Source organism: Nyctereutes procyonoides, unplaced genomic scaffold, assembly GCF_905146905.1.
Source record: "Nyctereutes procyonoides isolate TBG_1078 unplaced genomic scaffold, NYPRO_anot_genome, whole genome shotgun sequence".
Classification (NCBI taxonomy): domain Eukaryota; kingdom Metazoa; phylum Chordata; class Mammalia; order Carnivora; family Canidae; genus Nyctereutes; species Nyctereutes procyonoides.
The window spans coordinates 16220876-16237054 of NW_026575044.1; the positions used below are offsets into that span (position 1 = coordinate 16220876).

The window sequence follows — 16179 nt, forward strand, 5'->3', positions numbered from 1 at the left end:
GAGACTGGATCCAGGATCCTGGGATCAAGCCCTGAGCCAAAGGCTGATGCTCCACCGCTGAGCCATGCAGGCATCCTTAACCCCTTTATTTTTTTAAGTAAACTATCCCCCACTTGGGGCTCAAAGTCATGTCCCTAAGACCAAGAGTTACATGTGCTACTGACTGAGCCAGCCAGATGCCCCTCCTTTTTTTTAAAGATTTTATTTATTTATTTGAGAGAGAGTAAGCAAGCAAAAGAGAGCGATAAACATGAGCGCAGGGAGGGGCAGAGGGAGAGGCTGAACAAGGAGCTGGATGTAGGGCACGATCCAGGACCCTGGGATTATGACCTGAGCCAAAGGCAGATGCTTAACTACATCCCAGGTGCCCCTCTTAACAACTTTTTAAGTGCATAATATTGTTGACTATAGAGAAATATTTTATAAGTAGAATCAATTGGACTTCAAGAAGAAAAGACAATATACACATAATTGAAGTTTATGTGACATCGATCCATCTGCTGAAGAGCTGAAAAAGCAGGTTTTTGGGGAGTGATAACAATTTTAGTTTATTGGGTGGGGGGGGGTGCCTATAGATCCCCAGGTGGAAGTGTCCAATGGCTTATTGGATTAGTGGAGTGGAGCTCAGGAGAAACGACTACATTCAAAACTAATTTAGTAACTGAGCCCCTCTTTCAATAATGAATGGAACAATTTGCCCAATCCCTGAGCTGAAGACAACTGAAAATGCTAGATGAAGTACTTTGAAAACTCACAGCACTAATAAGACAGTGAGGAATTACTGGTGTTAAGAACATGAAAGACAGGAAAGCAGAGAGGGGAGACCAGTAGTAGGACTGCTTTTATCTTGGGGTTGTTTGCAGATTGGAACTGGTGGCAGCAAATGAGCTGTGTGGGGCAAATGAGACAAAAATTATAGTCCAGATGTCCTCCAAAATGAGAAACCTGGCAAACCACCTTCTGATTTGGGTTTAGGATCCTGAAAGCTGTCCTCCTGAGGGAAGCCTTGGAGTTGGGTAAACCAGAAGTAAAAAAATTCACAGCCCTAAATAAAAAAGCAAAACAAAACAAAAACACAATTGGGGACGCCTGGATGGCTCAGTGGTTGAGCGTCTGCCTTTGGCTCAGGGCGTGATCCTGAAGTCCTGGGATCGAGTCCCACATCGGGCTCCCTGCATGGAGCCTGCTTCTCCCTCTGCGTCTCTGCCTTTCTCTCTGTCTCTCATGAATAAATAAATAAAATCTTTAAAAAAAAAGAAAATTAAGAATCAGTCAATAGGTTTACCAGTAAGACTCAACTGAAGAGCAAGTAATGCACTGGAAGAAAGAATGGAGGAACTACCCAAAATGAAGCACAGATTAAACAGGAATGTGTTTAGAATGTTAGAGACAGGATGATGTGAAAAAAATCTGACATACCTTTATTTGGAACCCAGGAAGGAGTGGGGAATAAAGCCACAGATTCAAGAAGTTCAACAAATCTCAAGATTAAGAACGTCCACATTTGGGGGTGCCTGGGTGGCTCAGAGGTTGAGCATCTGCCTTCAGCTCAAGGTATGATCCCAGATTCAGAGATCGAGTCCCGCATCCAACTCCCTGTAAGAAGCCTGCCTGTCTCTCTCTCTTTGTGTCTCTCATAAATAAATAAATAAAATATCTTTTAAAAAGGACGTCCATATTTGAACCCACCAGGGTGAAATAGCAGGAAATTAAATCAAAGGCAAAATCTTTAACATAAGGACGCGTGGGTGGCTCAGCCTCTGCCTTTGGCTCAGGTCATGATCCTGGGGTCCTGGATTTATATATATATATATATATATATATATATATATTATATAATATTTTTTTTTTTTAAAGATTTTATTTATTTATTCATTCATAGAGACAGAGAGGCAGAGACACAGGCAGAGGGAGAAGCAGGCATCATACAGAGAGCCTGACATGGGACTCGATCCAGGGTCTCCAGGATCACGCCCTGGGCTGCAGGCGGCGCTAAACCGCTGCGCCACCGGGGCTACCGTGGGGTGCTGGAATTGAGTCCCACATCCGACTCCTGCATGGAGCCTGCTTCCCCCTCTGCCTGTGTCTCTGCCTCTCTCTCATGAATAAATAAAAAATAAAATCTTTAAAAAATATTTAAAGTAGAAAAAAAGATGACTGATTACCTTCAAAGGAGCAACCATGGGATCCCTGGGTGGCCCAGCGGCTTGGCGCCTGCCTTTGGCCCAGGGCGCGATCCTGGAGACCTGGGATCGAATCCCACGTCGGGCTCCCGGTGCGTGGAGCGTGCTTCTCTCTGCCTCTCTCTGTGTGTGACTATCATAAATAAATAAAAAAAAAAACCCAAAGGAGCAACCGTTAGGTTGGCAAAAAAAAAAAAAAGGTTTTTTCACAGCAAAAATGGAGGCCAAAGATAGTAAACTAATATAGCAAATGTGCTGAAAGAAAATAACTTCCAAGCTGGAGTTCCTTATCCAGAGAAAATTATGGGGCACGTGGGTGGCTAAATGCCAGTGGAGCCTCAACTTTTGATCTCAGGCTCCTGAGTTTGAGCCCCATGTTGAACTCAGGAAAGAAAGAACAAAAGAGAAAGAAAAAAAATACATACAGGATTTAAGTTCTGTATACATACACACCTACCAAGAGAAATGCACGCAACTGGCCCCAGGACTCTTGCACACAGATGTTCCCAGCGGCTTTATTCATAATGGCTCCCAAGTGGAAACAACCCAAATGTGTTCCTGGGGCCCAGTACGTGGGAGAGGGACTCTACAGGGGAGTGGACGTATTGATGTCATGGAATGCTGCTCATAACTAAAATCCGCACATTGCTGATACATGCAAACACGTGGGAGGGTCTTGAACCGTGTCAAGCAAGAGAAGCTGGACAGAAAGTACAGACATTTCTGTGAAGTTGAGAACAGACGCAGCCAACCTGTGCTCACAGAAATCGGAGTTGGGGTGGCCCGTCGGGCGGGCAGAGGGTCAGGAGCGCAGGCACAAGTCCTTTGTCCTCACCTGGGTGATGGTTGCGCGGCGGAGCCCATCACTCAGTTAAAGTAGAGGAAAAGCTTGCGGTCCTGCATGTTGCTGTGGCCGTCCCTGAGAGTGAATGACGCAGCAGCCACCGCGTGTGACCCTGGGGCTGCAGCGGAGTCCTCCCTACACTGTCCACCAGCGGGGAAGCACACAGACCGCAAATCTCTGCTGAAAGTAGAAAACGTGCGGGAAGTGAGGTAAACGTATCCGGTGCAGAAGGCGAGAAGCCGGAGAGAAAGGACCCGGGAGGGACCGGCTGCCCGCGACCCGGGGGCGGGAGAAAGAGCGCCTGCCTAAGCGCGCTGGGAGCCACCTGGCGGGGGTGGGGGGCAGGTGCCCTGGGGGGCGCGGAGGGAGGGGAACCTGGGGGAGCGAGACCTTCCCCAGGCGACTCGGGTTCCTCCTCCTCTACAGCCTCCCCTCATCGCTTTTTCTGAACTTTTTTTTTTTTAAGATTTTATTTATTCATGAGAGACACACACAGAGAGGCAGAGACACAGGCAGAGGGAGAAGCAGGCTCCAGGCAAGGAGCTTGATGCGGGAACACATATAAGGACCCCCGACATCACACCTTGAGCCACCCAGGTGCCCCTGAAGGGTCTTTCAAAGGCTGCCTCAGTTTCTCCTCTAGTCTAACCCGTTGTCATCAGGGCTTTCCGTCTGATAGGAGTCTGATCGGCTTCTCTTGCCTCAGGTTCCCGCCTTCGGTGAGCCCCGCCCAGGCGTGTAGCGTTGCCTGAAGTCCCTTCCCATCCCCTTCACTGCATTTTGGCAAAAACGGTTCTAAAGGCTGCATTTTTGAGGGAGGAAAAGGTGGTTGTAAGCACTGAAAGGACACGTAGCACCCAAGGAAAAGATGTAAAAACCTCATAGCAGAGGATGGTTTCGATCCATCGACCTCTGGGTTATGGGCCCAGCACGCTTCCGCTGCGCCACTCTGCTACTGGCGATACCCTTCTTTCAGCATCTAGACAAGTTCTGTCCAGTCATCTTTGCACCGCGCCACCTAGTGCCTGGCTTAAAAAAAAAAAGGGTTGTTACTGTGAAATCTGTTCTTATTGGCTAATTTCTGACACAGCAGGCGCTTCTTATTGGCTCGCAGGCCGGTCTGCGAAAATAAGCCAATGGGCATTAGCGGCGGCGTAGAGCGGGGGCCAATCGGGCCAGAGTTTGTTGGGACGCTCCGGCCAGCCGTGTCTCTGGTGTCTGCTCCTCGGAGGCGAGGGGCGGTTAGGGTGGCTTCCATTGTTCGGGGCTTAGGGCGCCATGAGGTAAGGGCCGGGGCGGGAAGGCGGCGGGCGGAGCCCAGGGGCCGAGGATTGGGCAGGCAGGGCGGCCTGGGCGGCGGGCGGACTGGCCTTGACCTGGGGCGACGGCTCCGGGAATCCCGGGTGTACGTCCCCCGGACGCGCGGTTGGAGCCCGGGCCCTGGGAGCGGGGAGCTCGGCGCGGTGGCGGTGCCTTGGACGCAGTGAAGACCTCCGGGAATGTCTGCCTTCCTAGGGGTGACCGAGGACGAGGGCGCGGCGGGCGCTTCGGGTCCCGAGGAGGCCCAGGAGGCGGGTGAGTGCCGGTCCCCAGTGCCCGCCAGCCAGAGGCACCGCTCGCGGTGAGAGTTGGCTGAGGAGTAACGGGGATCCCTTTTCCTGTTTCAGGTTCCGGCCGTTTGTGCCACATATTCCATTTGATTTCTATCTGGTGAGTAACTGGCTCCTTTTGAGCCTCGTTGACCTCGAGTGCCCTGGAACCCCGTGCCTCGCCGCGGGTGCGCGGGGTTCACGGGGAGCTCGGGCCGGCAGGAAGCAGTAGGGTTTCGGGTCGCCTGCAAAGCCCGTGTGCTCACGGGGCTCCTGTGGGCGCTAACAACAGGACTGTGGCCTCTGCTCTGGATGATGAATGCCCTCTTTGGTATATCTGTTTCTGTAGCGCAATGAGAACTTAAACACTGGCTGGTCCTTGCAGCAAGTACTCTGGTTTGAGTACCTTAACGAGTAAAAACAAGTATTTTTGGTAAATAGCATGTCGTTGTTTCTTTGTGCCTTAGTGTGAGATGGCTTTCCCCCGGGTCAAGCCAGCGCCTGACGAAACTTCGTTCAGTGAGGCCTTGCTGAAGAGGAATCAGGACCTTGCTCCTAATTCTGCTGAACAGGTCTACTCCTTGGGCTTTCTTCCTGAGATTTCTCTAAAAACCTCCCACCCAGGTTGCTGTTACCAGAGCCTATACTCCGCACAGGCTCAGCTGATCTCATTTCTCACTGTGGGTACAGGGGGAGAGTCACAAGATTATACCAACAGATTCCATGTGCATTTATGTTTTTATTCAGGGATGCATCTTTAGGTCAAAAAGTTATGGAAAAATACCCCAACTCTGAGAAGTTGCTTATAATTTTTCACTTTAGGGTATCTTTGTTTCCTGCTGTTTTTCAGGCATCTATCCTTTCTCTGGTGACAAAAATCAACAATGTGATTGACAATTTGATTGTGGCTCCAGGGACATTCGAAGTGGTGAGTTTTAGTGATTTAATCATTGGAAAGGGCAGCCTTAGTGGTGTGGGTAGTGTTTCTTTCTCTCCTCCTCTTAAGTCTTCAGTTACTTATTCACCAAAGCCAAGCCTAAGATGGGAAGGAAAGTACAGTGGGATCCCTTTGTGGTGGTGATCTTGGGGACAAGACTTGTATCAGTGTTACCAGCTAGCCGTGTATTAGGCTCTTCATGTGGTGGATTGATTGATTGGTTGATAGATTATTTTAAAGATTTTATCTATCTATCTATATCTATCTATCTATCTATCTATCTATCTATCTAATCGGAGGGAGAGAGAGAGGCAGAGACACAGGCAGAGGGAGAAGCAGGGTCCCTGCAGGGAGCCTGATGTGAGACTGGATCCTAGGACCCTGGGATCTTGCCCTGAGCCACCCAGGCATCCCCATGTGGTGATTTTACGATTTGACTTCTGCTACTTCTAAACCTGGGTAATAATTGTGTTGTAATTGAGTTCTGAGAAGAACCAGGCAGTCCTTTATTTATTAATTTTAAGGTTTTATTACTTGAGAGTAAGCACGTGTGGATTGGGGGGGTGGGGGCAAAGGGAGAGGGACAAGCAGAATCCCTGCTGAGCCAGAAGCATGACTGATCCCAGGACCCCAAGACCACCACTGGAGCCAAAGTCAGACTCAGACATTTAACTGACTGAGCCACCCAGGCCCCTCTAGATAATCTTTTTCACTTCTACATCTCCCAATCCCTTTTCCAACAGCAAATTGAAGAAGTGCGACAGGTGGGATCCTATAAAAAAGGAACAATGACTACAGGACACAATGTGGCTGACCTGGTGGTAATCCTAAAGATTCTGCCAACATGTGAGTGCATCTCTTTCTGGCCACAGGAGCAGAAAGTTGAGTTTGAGGCATAGGTGTCTTCAAAGCCCAAATTTCTTGTGAGAAAGGTCATTTTTTTAACACGTGTTGGGGTAATAAGGGACAAAGTCCGGACTGTGTGTCTGAAAGAATGTATGGCTGTTACTAAAGGGTAGTGTTTCTCAGTTGGTGATTTTTTTCTTCCATGGACTATTTGGCAGTGTCTAGACACAGTTTGGGCTACTGGCAATAAAGGAATAGAGATCAGGGATGATGCTAAGCATCCTACAGTGCATAGGACATAGTCTGCCCTTCAGCCCTCAAAGAATTATCCAGCCCCAAATGGCATTTGTGCCATTGATGAGAAACCCCACTATAAAAAAAAAAAGGGTGTGGGTGTAGGAGGTATCCTGTTCCCTGAGTCTTCCAGTTTTTGTGTTCAGGTGCTAGTTTCCCTTGTAAAAGTGTTAATTCTTGCTTACCTTTGCTCCAGCCTTGCCTGTGGGGCAGAAATCAGAGTGTGGAGTGGTATAGACATGTATAGAATGTCTAGAAATCATTATAATATTCATGGTGTCCTTTTCTCTCAATCTAGTGGAAGCTGTTGCTGCCCTAGGGAACAAAGTTGTGGAAAGCCTGAGAGCACAGGATCCTTCTGAAGGTTTGAATTTGTTGCTGAACATGTATTTAATGGTCATAGGAGGCAGGTCTGTAACTACAAGGACACTTTTAATAAAGCCAGATCAGGCTAGAAGGAGGAGTGAATGCAGAGTTCAGTGTTGGGGAAATTTTTGCCACTGATCTCCAGTGTTTAAGATCCTGTTCATCTCTTTTACTTTTACTGTTTTATATATATATATATATATATATGTATGATTATTTTTTAAAGACTTTATTTACTTGACAGCTCAAGTGCACCCACACATGCATAAGGAGGGAGGGGGAGGGGCAGAGGGCCAGGGAGAAGTAGGCTCCCTGCTCAGCAGGGAGCCTGATGCTGGGCTGGATCCCAGGACTCTGGGATCCTGCCCTGAGCTGAAGGCAGATGCTTAACTAACTGAGCCACCCAGGCACCCCTAGTTTTTTTTTTTTTTTTTTTTTTTTTAAGATTTTATCTATTTAGAGAGAGCAGGAGGAGGAACAGAGGGACAAGCTGATTACGTGCTGAGTGGAGAGCCAGATGCAGGCCTCCATCCCACAACTCTGAGATCATGACCTGAGCTAAAATTAAGAGTAAGACACGTAACCTGAGCTGCCCAGGCGCTCCTGCTTTTTATGTTTTTTATTATTTTATTAAAATATTTAGGGCAGCCCCAGTGGCCCAGTGGTTTGGTGCTGCCTTCAGGCCAGGGCCTGATTCTGGAGACCCGGGGATCGAGTCCCGTGTGGGGCTCCCTGCTTGGAGCCTGCTTCTCCCTCTGCCTGTGTCTGCTTCTCTGTCTCAGTGTCTGTCATGAATAAATAAATAAAATCTTTAAAAAAATAAATAAAATATTTATTCATGAGAGAGAGAGAAGCAGGCTCCATGCAGGGAGCCCGATGTGGGACTCAATCCTGAGACTTCAGGATCACGACCTGAGCCAAAGCAGACACTCAACCACGGAGTCACCCAGGTGCCCTTTTTTTTTTTTTAAGTTTATTTAAGTAAACTTTACACCCAACATGGGGTTTGAACTCATACTCTAAAGATCAAGATTCCCATGTTCTACTAATTGAGCCAGCCAGGTCCCCCATTTCTGTTACTTTAAAAATTGTATTCTGGGGATCCCTGGGTGGCGCAGCGGTTTGGCACCTGCCTTTGGCTCAGGGCGTGATCCTGGAGACCCGGGATCGAATCCCATATCGGGCTCCCGGTGCATGGAGCCTGCTTCTCCCTCTGCCTATGTCTCTGCCTCTCTCTCTCTCTCTCTGTGTGACTATCATAAATAAATAAATTTTAAAAAAATTTAAAAATTGTATTCTGAATCCTCATTCTGGACTCTTGTAATTTTTTTTTAACGTTTTTATTTATTTTATTTGAGTGAGAGTTCCTTCACAGGGAAGAAGGAGCAGAGGGGGAGGGAGAAGGACAAGCAGACTCTGCTCAGTGCAGAGCCAACACGGGGCTTAATCTCATGACAGATCAGGACCTGAGCCAAAACCAAGAGCCGACAGCCCAGTAGACTGTCCCCCAGGTGTCCCTGAACTCTTGCTGTTTTTTAAAAACCTATCTGTTCCCTTATTCCCACTGTAGATTTATCTCTGGTCATGTAAAGGAAATAGGAAAGTTATAGTCTTTTACTTTCTTTCAGTTTTAACCATGCTGACCAATGAAACTGGCTTTGAGATCAGTTCTTCTGATGCTACAGTGAAGATTCTCATTACAACAGTGCCACCCAATCTCCGAAAACTGGACCCAGAACTCCATTGTTAGTTCTTTTTTTTCCGTTGCTGGGATAGTTGGGGGAAATTCAAAACATGGTATATAAGATTGCATTTGAGTTTACTTATTAGCTTGTTGCTATTCCATGTGAAACCTTCTGGACCTAAATTGACCCCCCGAGTTTCCCTCTGGAATTTGGAGACTGTTTTACCAGGTTGTTAGTGAAACTGTCAAATGGGATAGCCAAGAAAGCAACTGGAGTGCAGGACTTAAGGATTGAGGAAATATTTATGGAGGGTGTAGGCTCTCCGGGAAAGTGGTAGATCTTGCATGCTTATAAATTTGGTTTGGGGGAGGAATAGTGATTTTTGGACAAGTGATTTGCTGATCTGAGAAACATGGGGTGGTTTAAGAAGTTAGGAAGTTACCCTGTCTCCTTCCAAGATTTTGAACTATGCTAATGGGATCGAATTGCTCACTTAATAACAGGAGTGTTTCATCGTGGCTTGTTGTATTTGTCTTACAGTGGATATCAAGGTGTTGCAGAGTGCCTTAGCAGCCATCAGACATGCCCGCTGGTTTGAGGAAAATGCTTCTCAGTCCACGTGAGTCCTTATTTGAGTTAAAATAATCTAATCCTTCTAATTGTATTAGTAATAAGTAGTAGCAAGATCTCCCATACTACCTCTCTCAGAACTTCTTTGGGTATAATTTGTTAGGCTTTTTTTTTTTTTTTTAACTTTAAGTAAATTTAGACTGAGAGAAACAATGTATAGTTGTTTTTTTGTTTTTTTTTTTGTTTTGTTTTTTTTTTTTTAGAATGTATAGTTTTGGAAGTAGCATTAGCTCTGTACCTCAGGGATGGAAATACATGATCTTACTACTTTTAATGCCTGGGTCCCTCTTATCTTCAGAGTTAAAGTTCTCATTAGACTGCTGAAGGACCTGAGGATTCGTTTTCCTGGCTTTGAGCCACTCACACCCTGGATCCTTGACCTACTCGTAAGTTAACAAGGGCAGTTGGGAGTTTCTGATCATCCCTCTTTAACAGTAGTTATTCTGAAACCTATCAGGGTCTGAAATTTGGTGAATCTGAAAATAAACTTTCGTGGTGGACAAGTAATCCAGTAAATACTCAAATGTTTATTAATTACTGTTGGGGTTTTGGAATATTCAGTTGAAGGAGTAATTGATGCCACTATGCCTTTTCGTTACTGATGTCATTTTAGTAATGTGATAATGGAAGGAAGTTACTGAAGGAGCAACCATTTCATAATTGCTTCTCAACATTGTAGCTAGGCCGTAGTAACCAGTTTTCTCTGTGATGATTTGGGGTTTCAGTTTGCTTGGCTAGATTTGTCCTGTTTATAGGACACCAACCAGATTGTTTATTTTTCAGGGGCACTATGCTGTAATGAACAATCCCACCAGACAGCCTTTGGCCCTAAATGTGGCATACAGGTATAACATGCTGCTTTGGGTCTGGGGCTGGTTATATGTGGTCTTGTCTGTTCTTTCAATGTTCTTGTGTTTCAGGCGTTGCTTACAGATTCTGGCTGCAGGACTGTTCTTGCCAGGGTCAGTGGGAATCACTGACCCCTGTGAAAGTGGCAACTTTAGAGTACACACAGTCATGACTCTGGAACAACAGGTATTTGGATGGCTCAGATACAGTCTGTTGTGACCCACTTTTGAATCTCCAGGTCAGAAGGCAAAGGGAATGTCTTTAGGGGTCAGGATTTGGGGGTTCTCAGACTTTGGTCTTGAAATTAATGTTGTCTTCATCTTTATTTTCATGAGAATGTTCGTCAGGTAGTTATTTTGATTCACCTTGTTTACCCTCACTTGGTTCTCCTTCAGGACATGGTGTGCTATACAGCTCAGACTCTGGTCCGTATCCTCTCACATGGTGGTTTTCGGAAGATTCTTGGCCAGGAGGGTGATGCCAGCTGTGAGTGATCACTGCATCAAGGGTTGTTAATGCTACTCTGTGGTCTGTAAAGCAGCATTGCACTACTCAGTCTTGGTATTTCCACTGTGTAGATCCCTAATTGTATGCTGGGCTACTTGGCCTGAAATTACTTTTTCTTTTCTAGATCTTGCTTCTGAAATATCTACCTGGGATGGAGTGATAGTGACACCTTCAGAAAAAGCTTATGAGAAGCCACCAGAGAAGAAGGAAGGAGAAGAGGAGGAGGAGAATACAGAAGAACCACCTCAAGGAGAGGAAGAGGAAAGCATGGAGACTCAAGAGTGACCTTCCTTTCTCTTCACCCCCTTTCTTGTCCAAGGGGAAGACTGCCAGCCTAAGTTAACTGCTCCTGGCTTTAATAAGGGGGCATTTCTGAGGGATAGGGGAGACAGGAAGTGTCATTCCACTGGGTTCTGATTGGCTCAGTAGCCAGAAGTCTTCCATTTATGACCTATGCCATCCATGTATAGTGAAACAATACCAGCTTTTCTCCTAAGACTTCAGAAAACCCAGTTCTTGAAAACCTCTCCAACCAGTACTTTGTTGTTGAAATGTTGTGAACTGTTAAGTGTCTGGATTTTTTTTTTTTTCTAAGAAAAATGATTAAAATACTTCCTAGTAGGGCTCTTGGGTCTTGTTTTTCCTTGGCGTCTGGCAACCCTTTTTTTTTTTTTTTTTTTTGCTTTCCATAGTCTTCAGTGAAAAGGATACTTGAGTCTTTTCATCGTAAATGCTAGATCACAATTTAAAGCTTTATTAGAATTAATGCATGAAGACTCTTGGAACCTTTCCATATACCAGAGTAAAGTAAGAACACTGTTTAAGAATTTATTTAATTAAATGGTTCTAGAAATACTGCCACTATATTCAAGCCAAGTGCAATCAATACGAGGGTAGGCAGAAGTCATTCCCATGACTTTGCCTGCCCTCTTCTCCAAATCCCCTATAAATAAAGGAAAACTAGTCAGAGAACATGCAACTCAGGAAGCGCCTCATTAACGAGGGCTGAAGGCAGAGGAGTTGGACTTTGAATGTGTAGAGGCATCGCTTTTCAGCCTTTTGGCTAATATCAAGTGAATGTGTAGAAGCCTCAGCTCACTCTTGGAAGCAAGAGCCATAATCCTTTGGGATCTTGAGTCCCGCTCTACACGGGTAAGATATAATTGCTTCCAACACGCCAGGGCTGCCTTCTCCATGTCCTGAGGTCTGCGGGCGCCCCGGAGGACACAGGGCAGGCCGGAGGGCGGCTCGGGTTCCCTCTTCCTGCAGGTTACTTGCTTGGGGAGCCAGGGGGGTAAAGTCCTGAATCCAGCATGGCCCTCCTGCGGGCTGTTTCTTTGGCGACGCTGTGGTTTAGCCGCCTCAGCCGTTCCTAGGAGACAAGATGTGGGACGCTGACTGCTCCGTGGAAGACCTGGCGCTCCCTGTGCCCCCAGGCTCGCTCCATCCAGGACGCAAGCTCGTATGGGGGAGCCCTCGCAGGCCGCTCCCTCTGCTTTCGCAGCTCGGGGAGACGATTTACCTGCGCGTTCTGCAGAATGTTGTTGACCAGGACGACTCGCCGCCGCGCGTTCAGCAGCTTCTTCACGTAGGGGTCGAGGTCTAGGGCCACTTTCTGGTCCTCGTTGATTCGGCACAGCTCTGGGGTGGAAGGAGGGAGCCGCTGACACCGGATGGAGGCCCCGCGGTCACCCCAGCCCAAGGCCTTACTTGGGTGCGGGGCGCTTACTCACCAGTGGCTAGGTTGTCGATCTGTTCCCGTAGCTCCACCTGGCTCTCTCTGCGAAGAGGGACGAGGCCCACACTGGAAAGCCCACTCCCTAGGGTTTCCCCTAGCGCCGGAAGACGCCGCCACCACGCGCGCCTCCCCGCCAGCCCCACCGCCCCTTCCGACGCAGGCCCCGCCGCTTCCGGGCCACCTCCGCCCCCCGCCCCCGGCCAACCCGCGGAGCGGCCCCGCCCCGCCCCGCCCCGCCCCGCCGTCTCGGACCTGACGGCGTGGACGTGAGAGTCCAGCTGCTGCACAGCCGGTCGCAGGAACTCTAGGAGCCCCTCGGCGAAGAGGTCACGGCCTGCGGGACCCGCCACAGGGGTCCCTGCCCCAGACACTGCGGCGGAACCAGCCGCCGCCATCACGAGCAGCCCTTCCGCCGGGAACTGCCGCGCGGGCCGCCGGGAACTGGAGTTGCGCTGAAGTGCGCCGCCGGGGGGCGCCGGGGAGCTGCGGGCTGGACGTGGCCTGGGGACTTCCGGGACACCGCGTCTCCGCGGGCGGGGCCGGGGTCCGGGGTCCGGGGTCCGGGTCCTCCAGATCTGGGGGGCTGGAAGGAGCCCTGTCGGGGCGGCTACTTGTGCTGCGGGGGTGGAAACCGACGTTGTGTGGCCAGGTGTGCGTAGCTGCCCCGCGCTGCCCCGGCTGCCCTCAACGGGCCGGGCTCGTATTTGTCGAGGGACAGGTGTGCCGGGGACGGTGCTCATGCCCCCCACCCCCACCCGGAGCGTGAGCCGCGCAGGCCGTGTGCATAGCTGGGGTGGGGGGCAGGTGTGCAGGGGACAGTGCTGGTGTCGCCCCCACGAGGAGGCCGAGCCGCGCAGTCTGTGTGCACTGCTGCCAGGGGCCGGATTGGCGGGGGGACACATTACGTCAGGTGCCCAGAGGTGGAGATAAAATGGGGTGTACGGTCTTTACCACATCAGGGTAATTAGACAGTAATTGCGACACAATAATGTGAATTTACTCAATGCCACTGAACTGTACACTTAAATATGGTTAATGTGGTAAACTTTATGTGTATTTTGCCACAGTAAAGCAATATTTGAAAGCTGTATTTCCATATTTTAATTTTTTTTTCTTCCTTTAAAAAGTTTTCTTAGGGGAACCCTGGGTGGCGCAGCGGTTTGGCGCCTGCCTTTGGCCCAGGGCGCGATCCTGGAGACCCGGGATCGAATCCCACGTCGGGCTCCCGGTGCATGGAGCCTGCTTCTCCCTCTGCCTCTCTCTCTCTCTCTGTGTGTGACTATCATGAATAAATAAAAATTAAAAAATTATTTAAAAAAAAGTTTCCTTAGTTTTGCTGTTTTTTGTTTTTGTTTTGTTTTGGCTTCCCTGGGTTATGTGTCCTGGTGTGCTCAGTGGCTCGTGGTCCTGTGGCCGCCCACTAAGGTGTGTGCACTGTGCTCCCGGAGGGCCAGGGGGTCTCACAGCACCAGGGTCTAGCCTGGAGCTTCATCCTCAGAAGAGGAGGGACCAGGGTGGTCTGCAGATGGAAATCTGAGGGTTCAAGCCTTGTGCACTTGTATATCATCTTTATTTCCCTGTATCGTTCCATCCTGTGTGATTACAGTGGAAAGTCTCATGAGAGGCTGAAGGTTACAGTGGGAATAAGCAACAGGAAGGGTCAGTGAGGTGACTGGCCTGTCGCGCTGAGCCACTGGTGACCATGTTGAAGAGGAAAGGGAGAGGGCCGAATCCTGGACAGAGAACGAGGCTTGTGGCTCAGCATCTCCACAAGAAGCCTTTGGGTTGGGCCACAGTCCTTTCAGGTACCTTGATGAGGTAAGGTTGTGAGATTGGGAAAACAGAACAATCAAGAACCCTGGGATACTAGGTAGGTTTGAATTTAAGATAAACAACAAATGACTATTTTTAATTTATTTTAGATTTTATTTATTTGAGAGACAGAAGAGAGGGGGCAGAGAGTCCCAAGCAGACTCCTGCTGGGACAGGAGGAGCACAGGGCCTGATGTGGGGCTTGATCTCATGACCCCGACATCATGACCTAAGCTGATATCAAGAATCACCCACTCAATTGCATCATTCAACAACAAATAATGTTTGAGTGTAAGTATCTTGTAATACTTCAAAGACTGTTTCTTTTCTTTTCTTTTCTCTTTTCTTTTCTTTTTTTTAAAGATTTATGTATTCATGAGAGACAGAGAGAGGCAGAGACACAGGCAGAGGGAGAAGCAGGCTCCTTGCAGGGAACCCGACGTGGAACTCCATCCCAGGTCTCCAGGATCAGGCCCTGGGCTGAAGGTGGCACTAAACCGTGAGCCACCCCGGCTGCCCCAAAGGCTGGTTCTGAGAAAAATCACTCACTGTTCTGTTTATGCTTTCCTTTCCACTCTTCCTTTCACCGCCAGCTGCAACGCCTCCTGACTGGTCTTGCCTACGCTCTGTAATATCAGGTCACAGAAGAACCTACTCAGAGAACACAGATGCTGAAGGGAATCTGTATTTATTTTTAAAGTAAGCTTGACCCCAACGTTGGGCTTGAACTCACCCCCCCAACGTCAAGAATCTCATGTTCCACTGAGAGACAACCAGGTGCCTCTGAAAGGGTTTTATTTTTTATTTTCTGAAAGGAACTTGAGAATCTTTCCACGGTCTCTTCGACACTTCTGTAAAGGAGGCCAGGCAAGAATCTTGAAAACCAAGGGCCCAAGATGGAGTCACTTAGGCCAAGTCACCAGACCTGGATTTTATACCTGACCAAATGGCAGTTTCACCATCCCTCAGAAACTCAGTCTTAACTGGTCAGTCAGGCTGCCTGTCACGAGGCCCATCCTCCACCCCCCCTGGAAGGGGAGGTGATCTGCCAGACTGACCCCTCTGCTTCCCCCCCCCCCCCAGGAAGGGGAAAAAGCCTGGAGCTTCTCTTTCTTTTGCTGATAACTCTTTGCCCCTCTCTCCCTTCCAGTCTGTGTGACTCTCCAGTTGCCCTCTCCTGCCTGATTCATGACCTGCTTAATAAAGCCAATTAGATCTCCAGATTTATTGAGTTGAAATTTGCTTTTTAACTCTGAGATTTGGTAACAGTTTTAAGTCCAGTGCTGGCTGAATTATTCATTCTTTAAATGTTTATCGAATTCCAGGCATCAGGGCACAAAGTCTTTGGTGTAGAAGCCTTCCCTCCCTGCTGGTTACAGAGTTAGAACCGTGGCCTTCAGTTCTCGGCTTGCCCATAGAGGCCATAGGAGATTTTAGGTTGACCTGCTTCCTCTTTGCTGGCCATGGGTCAGGATAGGTCCTGAGGAGCATGCACAGGGAGAAACTGCATTGGCACGGGGTACAGCCACACCATGCCCTTTGCCCAGAGCCTGGGTGGGGCAGTGGGATTGGTGGTCAGGGTTTTCAGAGGGTCCTGATTGGGGGAGGGGCCCTAGAGTCAGGTCCTAATGATGGGGGAACACAGGGGTAGCTGAGGACAAGGCACAAGCCTGGGGCTGCACATTGACAAGTCCTTGAAACAGGCAAAGGGACATTCCTCTACGGACTCCACTGCCTCAATGTTCATACTTTGTTGAGGGCAAAAGGCAATCTTAGCCTGACCCCCAGGAGGCTGGAAGTCCACCTTAACATAAAAAAAATTCCTTCAGGGGGCAGCCCCGGTGGCGCAGCGGTTTAGTGCCGCCTGCAGCCCAGGGCGTGATCCTGAAGCCCTGGGAT

At 48.7% G+C, this 16179-nt stretch overlaps 2 protein-coding genes and 1 non-coding gene across 3 annotated transcripts; 1 reads left to right on the forward strand and 2 right to left on the reverse strand.

Moving 5' to 3' along the window:
* Positions 1–3909: 3909 nt before the first annotated feature.
* TRNAM-CAU (transfer RNA methionine (anticodon CAU)) lies at positions 3910–3981 on the reverse strand. The gene has a single exon. It is a non-coding gene; the product is annotated as a tRNA-Met (tRNA).
* A 202-nt stretch (positions 3982–4183) lies between these two features.
* On the forward strand, positions 4184–11354 carry ILF2 (interleukin enhancer binding factor 2). Its single transcript, XM_055324235.1, has 14 exons — positions 4184–4310; positions 4543–4602; positions 4695–4737; positions 5084–5188; positions 5467–5544; positions 6297–6399; positions 6992–7057; positions 8688–8804; positions 9285–9363; positions 9673–9760; positions 10158–10219; positions 10295–10409; positions 10619–10709; positions 10855–11354. The coding sequence occupies exons 1-14, from the start codon at positions 4306–4308 to the stop codon at positions 11013–11015; spliced, it is 1173 nt and encodes a 390-aa protein (XP_055180210.1). The 5' UTR covers positions 4184–4305; the 3' UTR covers positions 11016–11354.
* Positions 11355–11471: 117 nt separating this feature from the next.
* Positions 11472–12992, reverse strand: SNAPIN (SNAP associated protein). The gene is made up of 4 exons (XM_055324236.1): positions 12721–12992; positions 12464–12510; positions 12253–12371; positions 11472–12102 (listed from the first exon to the last, which is right to left on the reverse strand). Exons 1-4 carry the CDS (start codon positions 12861–12863, stop codon positions 12001–12003), a joined length of 411 nt encoding a protein of 136 aa, XP_055180211.1. The 5' UTR covers positions 12864–12992; the 3' UTR covers positions 11472–12000.
* Between the last annotated feature and the right edge of the window lie 3187 nt (positions 12993–16179).

Coding starts and splice junctions, on each gene's coding strand:
- ILF2 (XM_055324235.1), top strand. Junction 4,738..5,083: donor TTCCATTTGATTTCTATCTG/GTGAGTAACTGG, acceptor TTTGTGCCTTAG/TGTGAGATGGCTTTCCCCCG. Junction 10,220..10,294: donor GCCCTAAATGTGGCATACAG/GTATAACATGCT, acceptor CTTGTGTTTCAG/GCGTTGCTTACAGATTCTGG.
- SNAPIN (XM_055324236.1), bottom strand. CDS start 12,863: ATGGCGGCGGCTGGTTCCGCCGCAGTGTCTGGGGCAGGGACCCCTGTG. Junction 12,372..12,463: donor GATCGACAACCTAGCCACTG/GTGAGTAAGCGC, acceptor CTTCCACCCCAG/AGCTGTGCCGAATCAACGAG. Junction 12,103..12,252: donor ACATTCTGCAGAACGCGCAG/GTAAATCGTCTC, acceptor CTTGTCTCCTAG/GAACGGCTGAGGCGGCTAAA.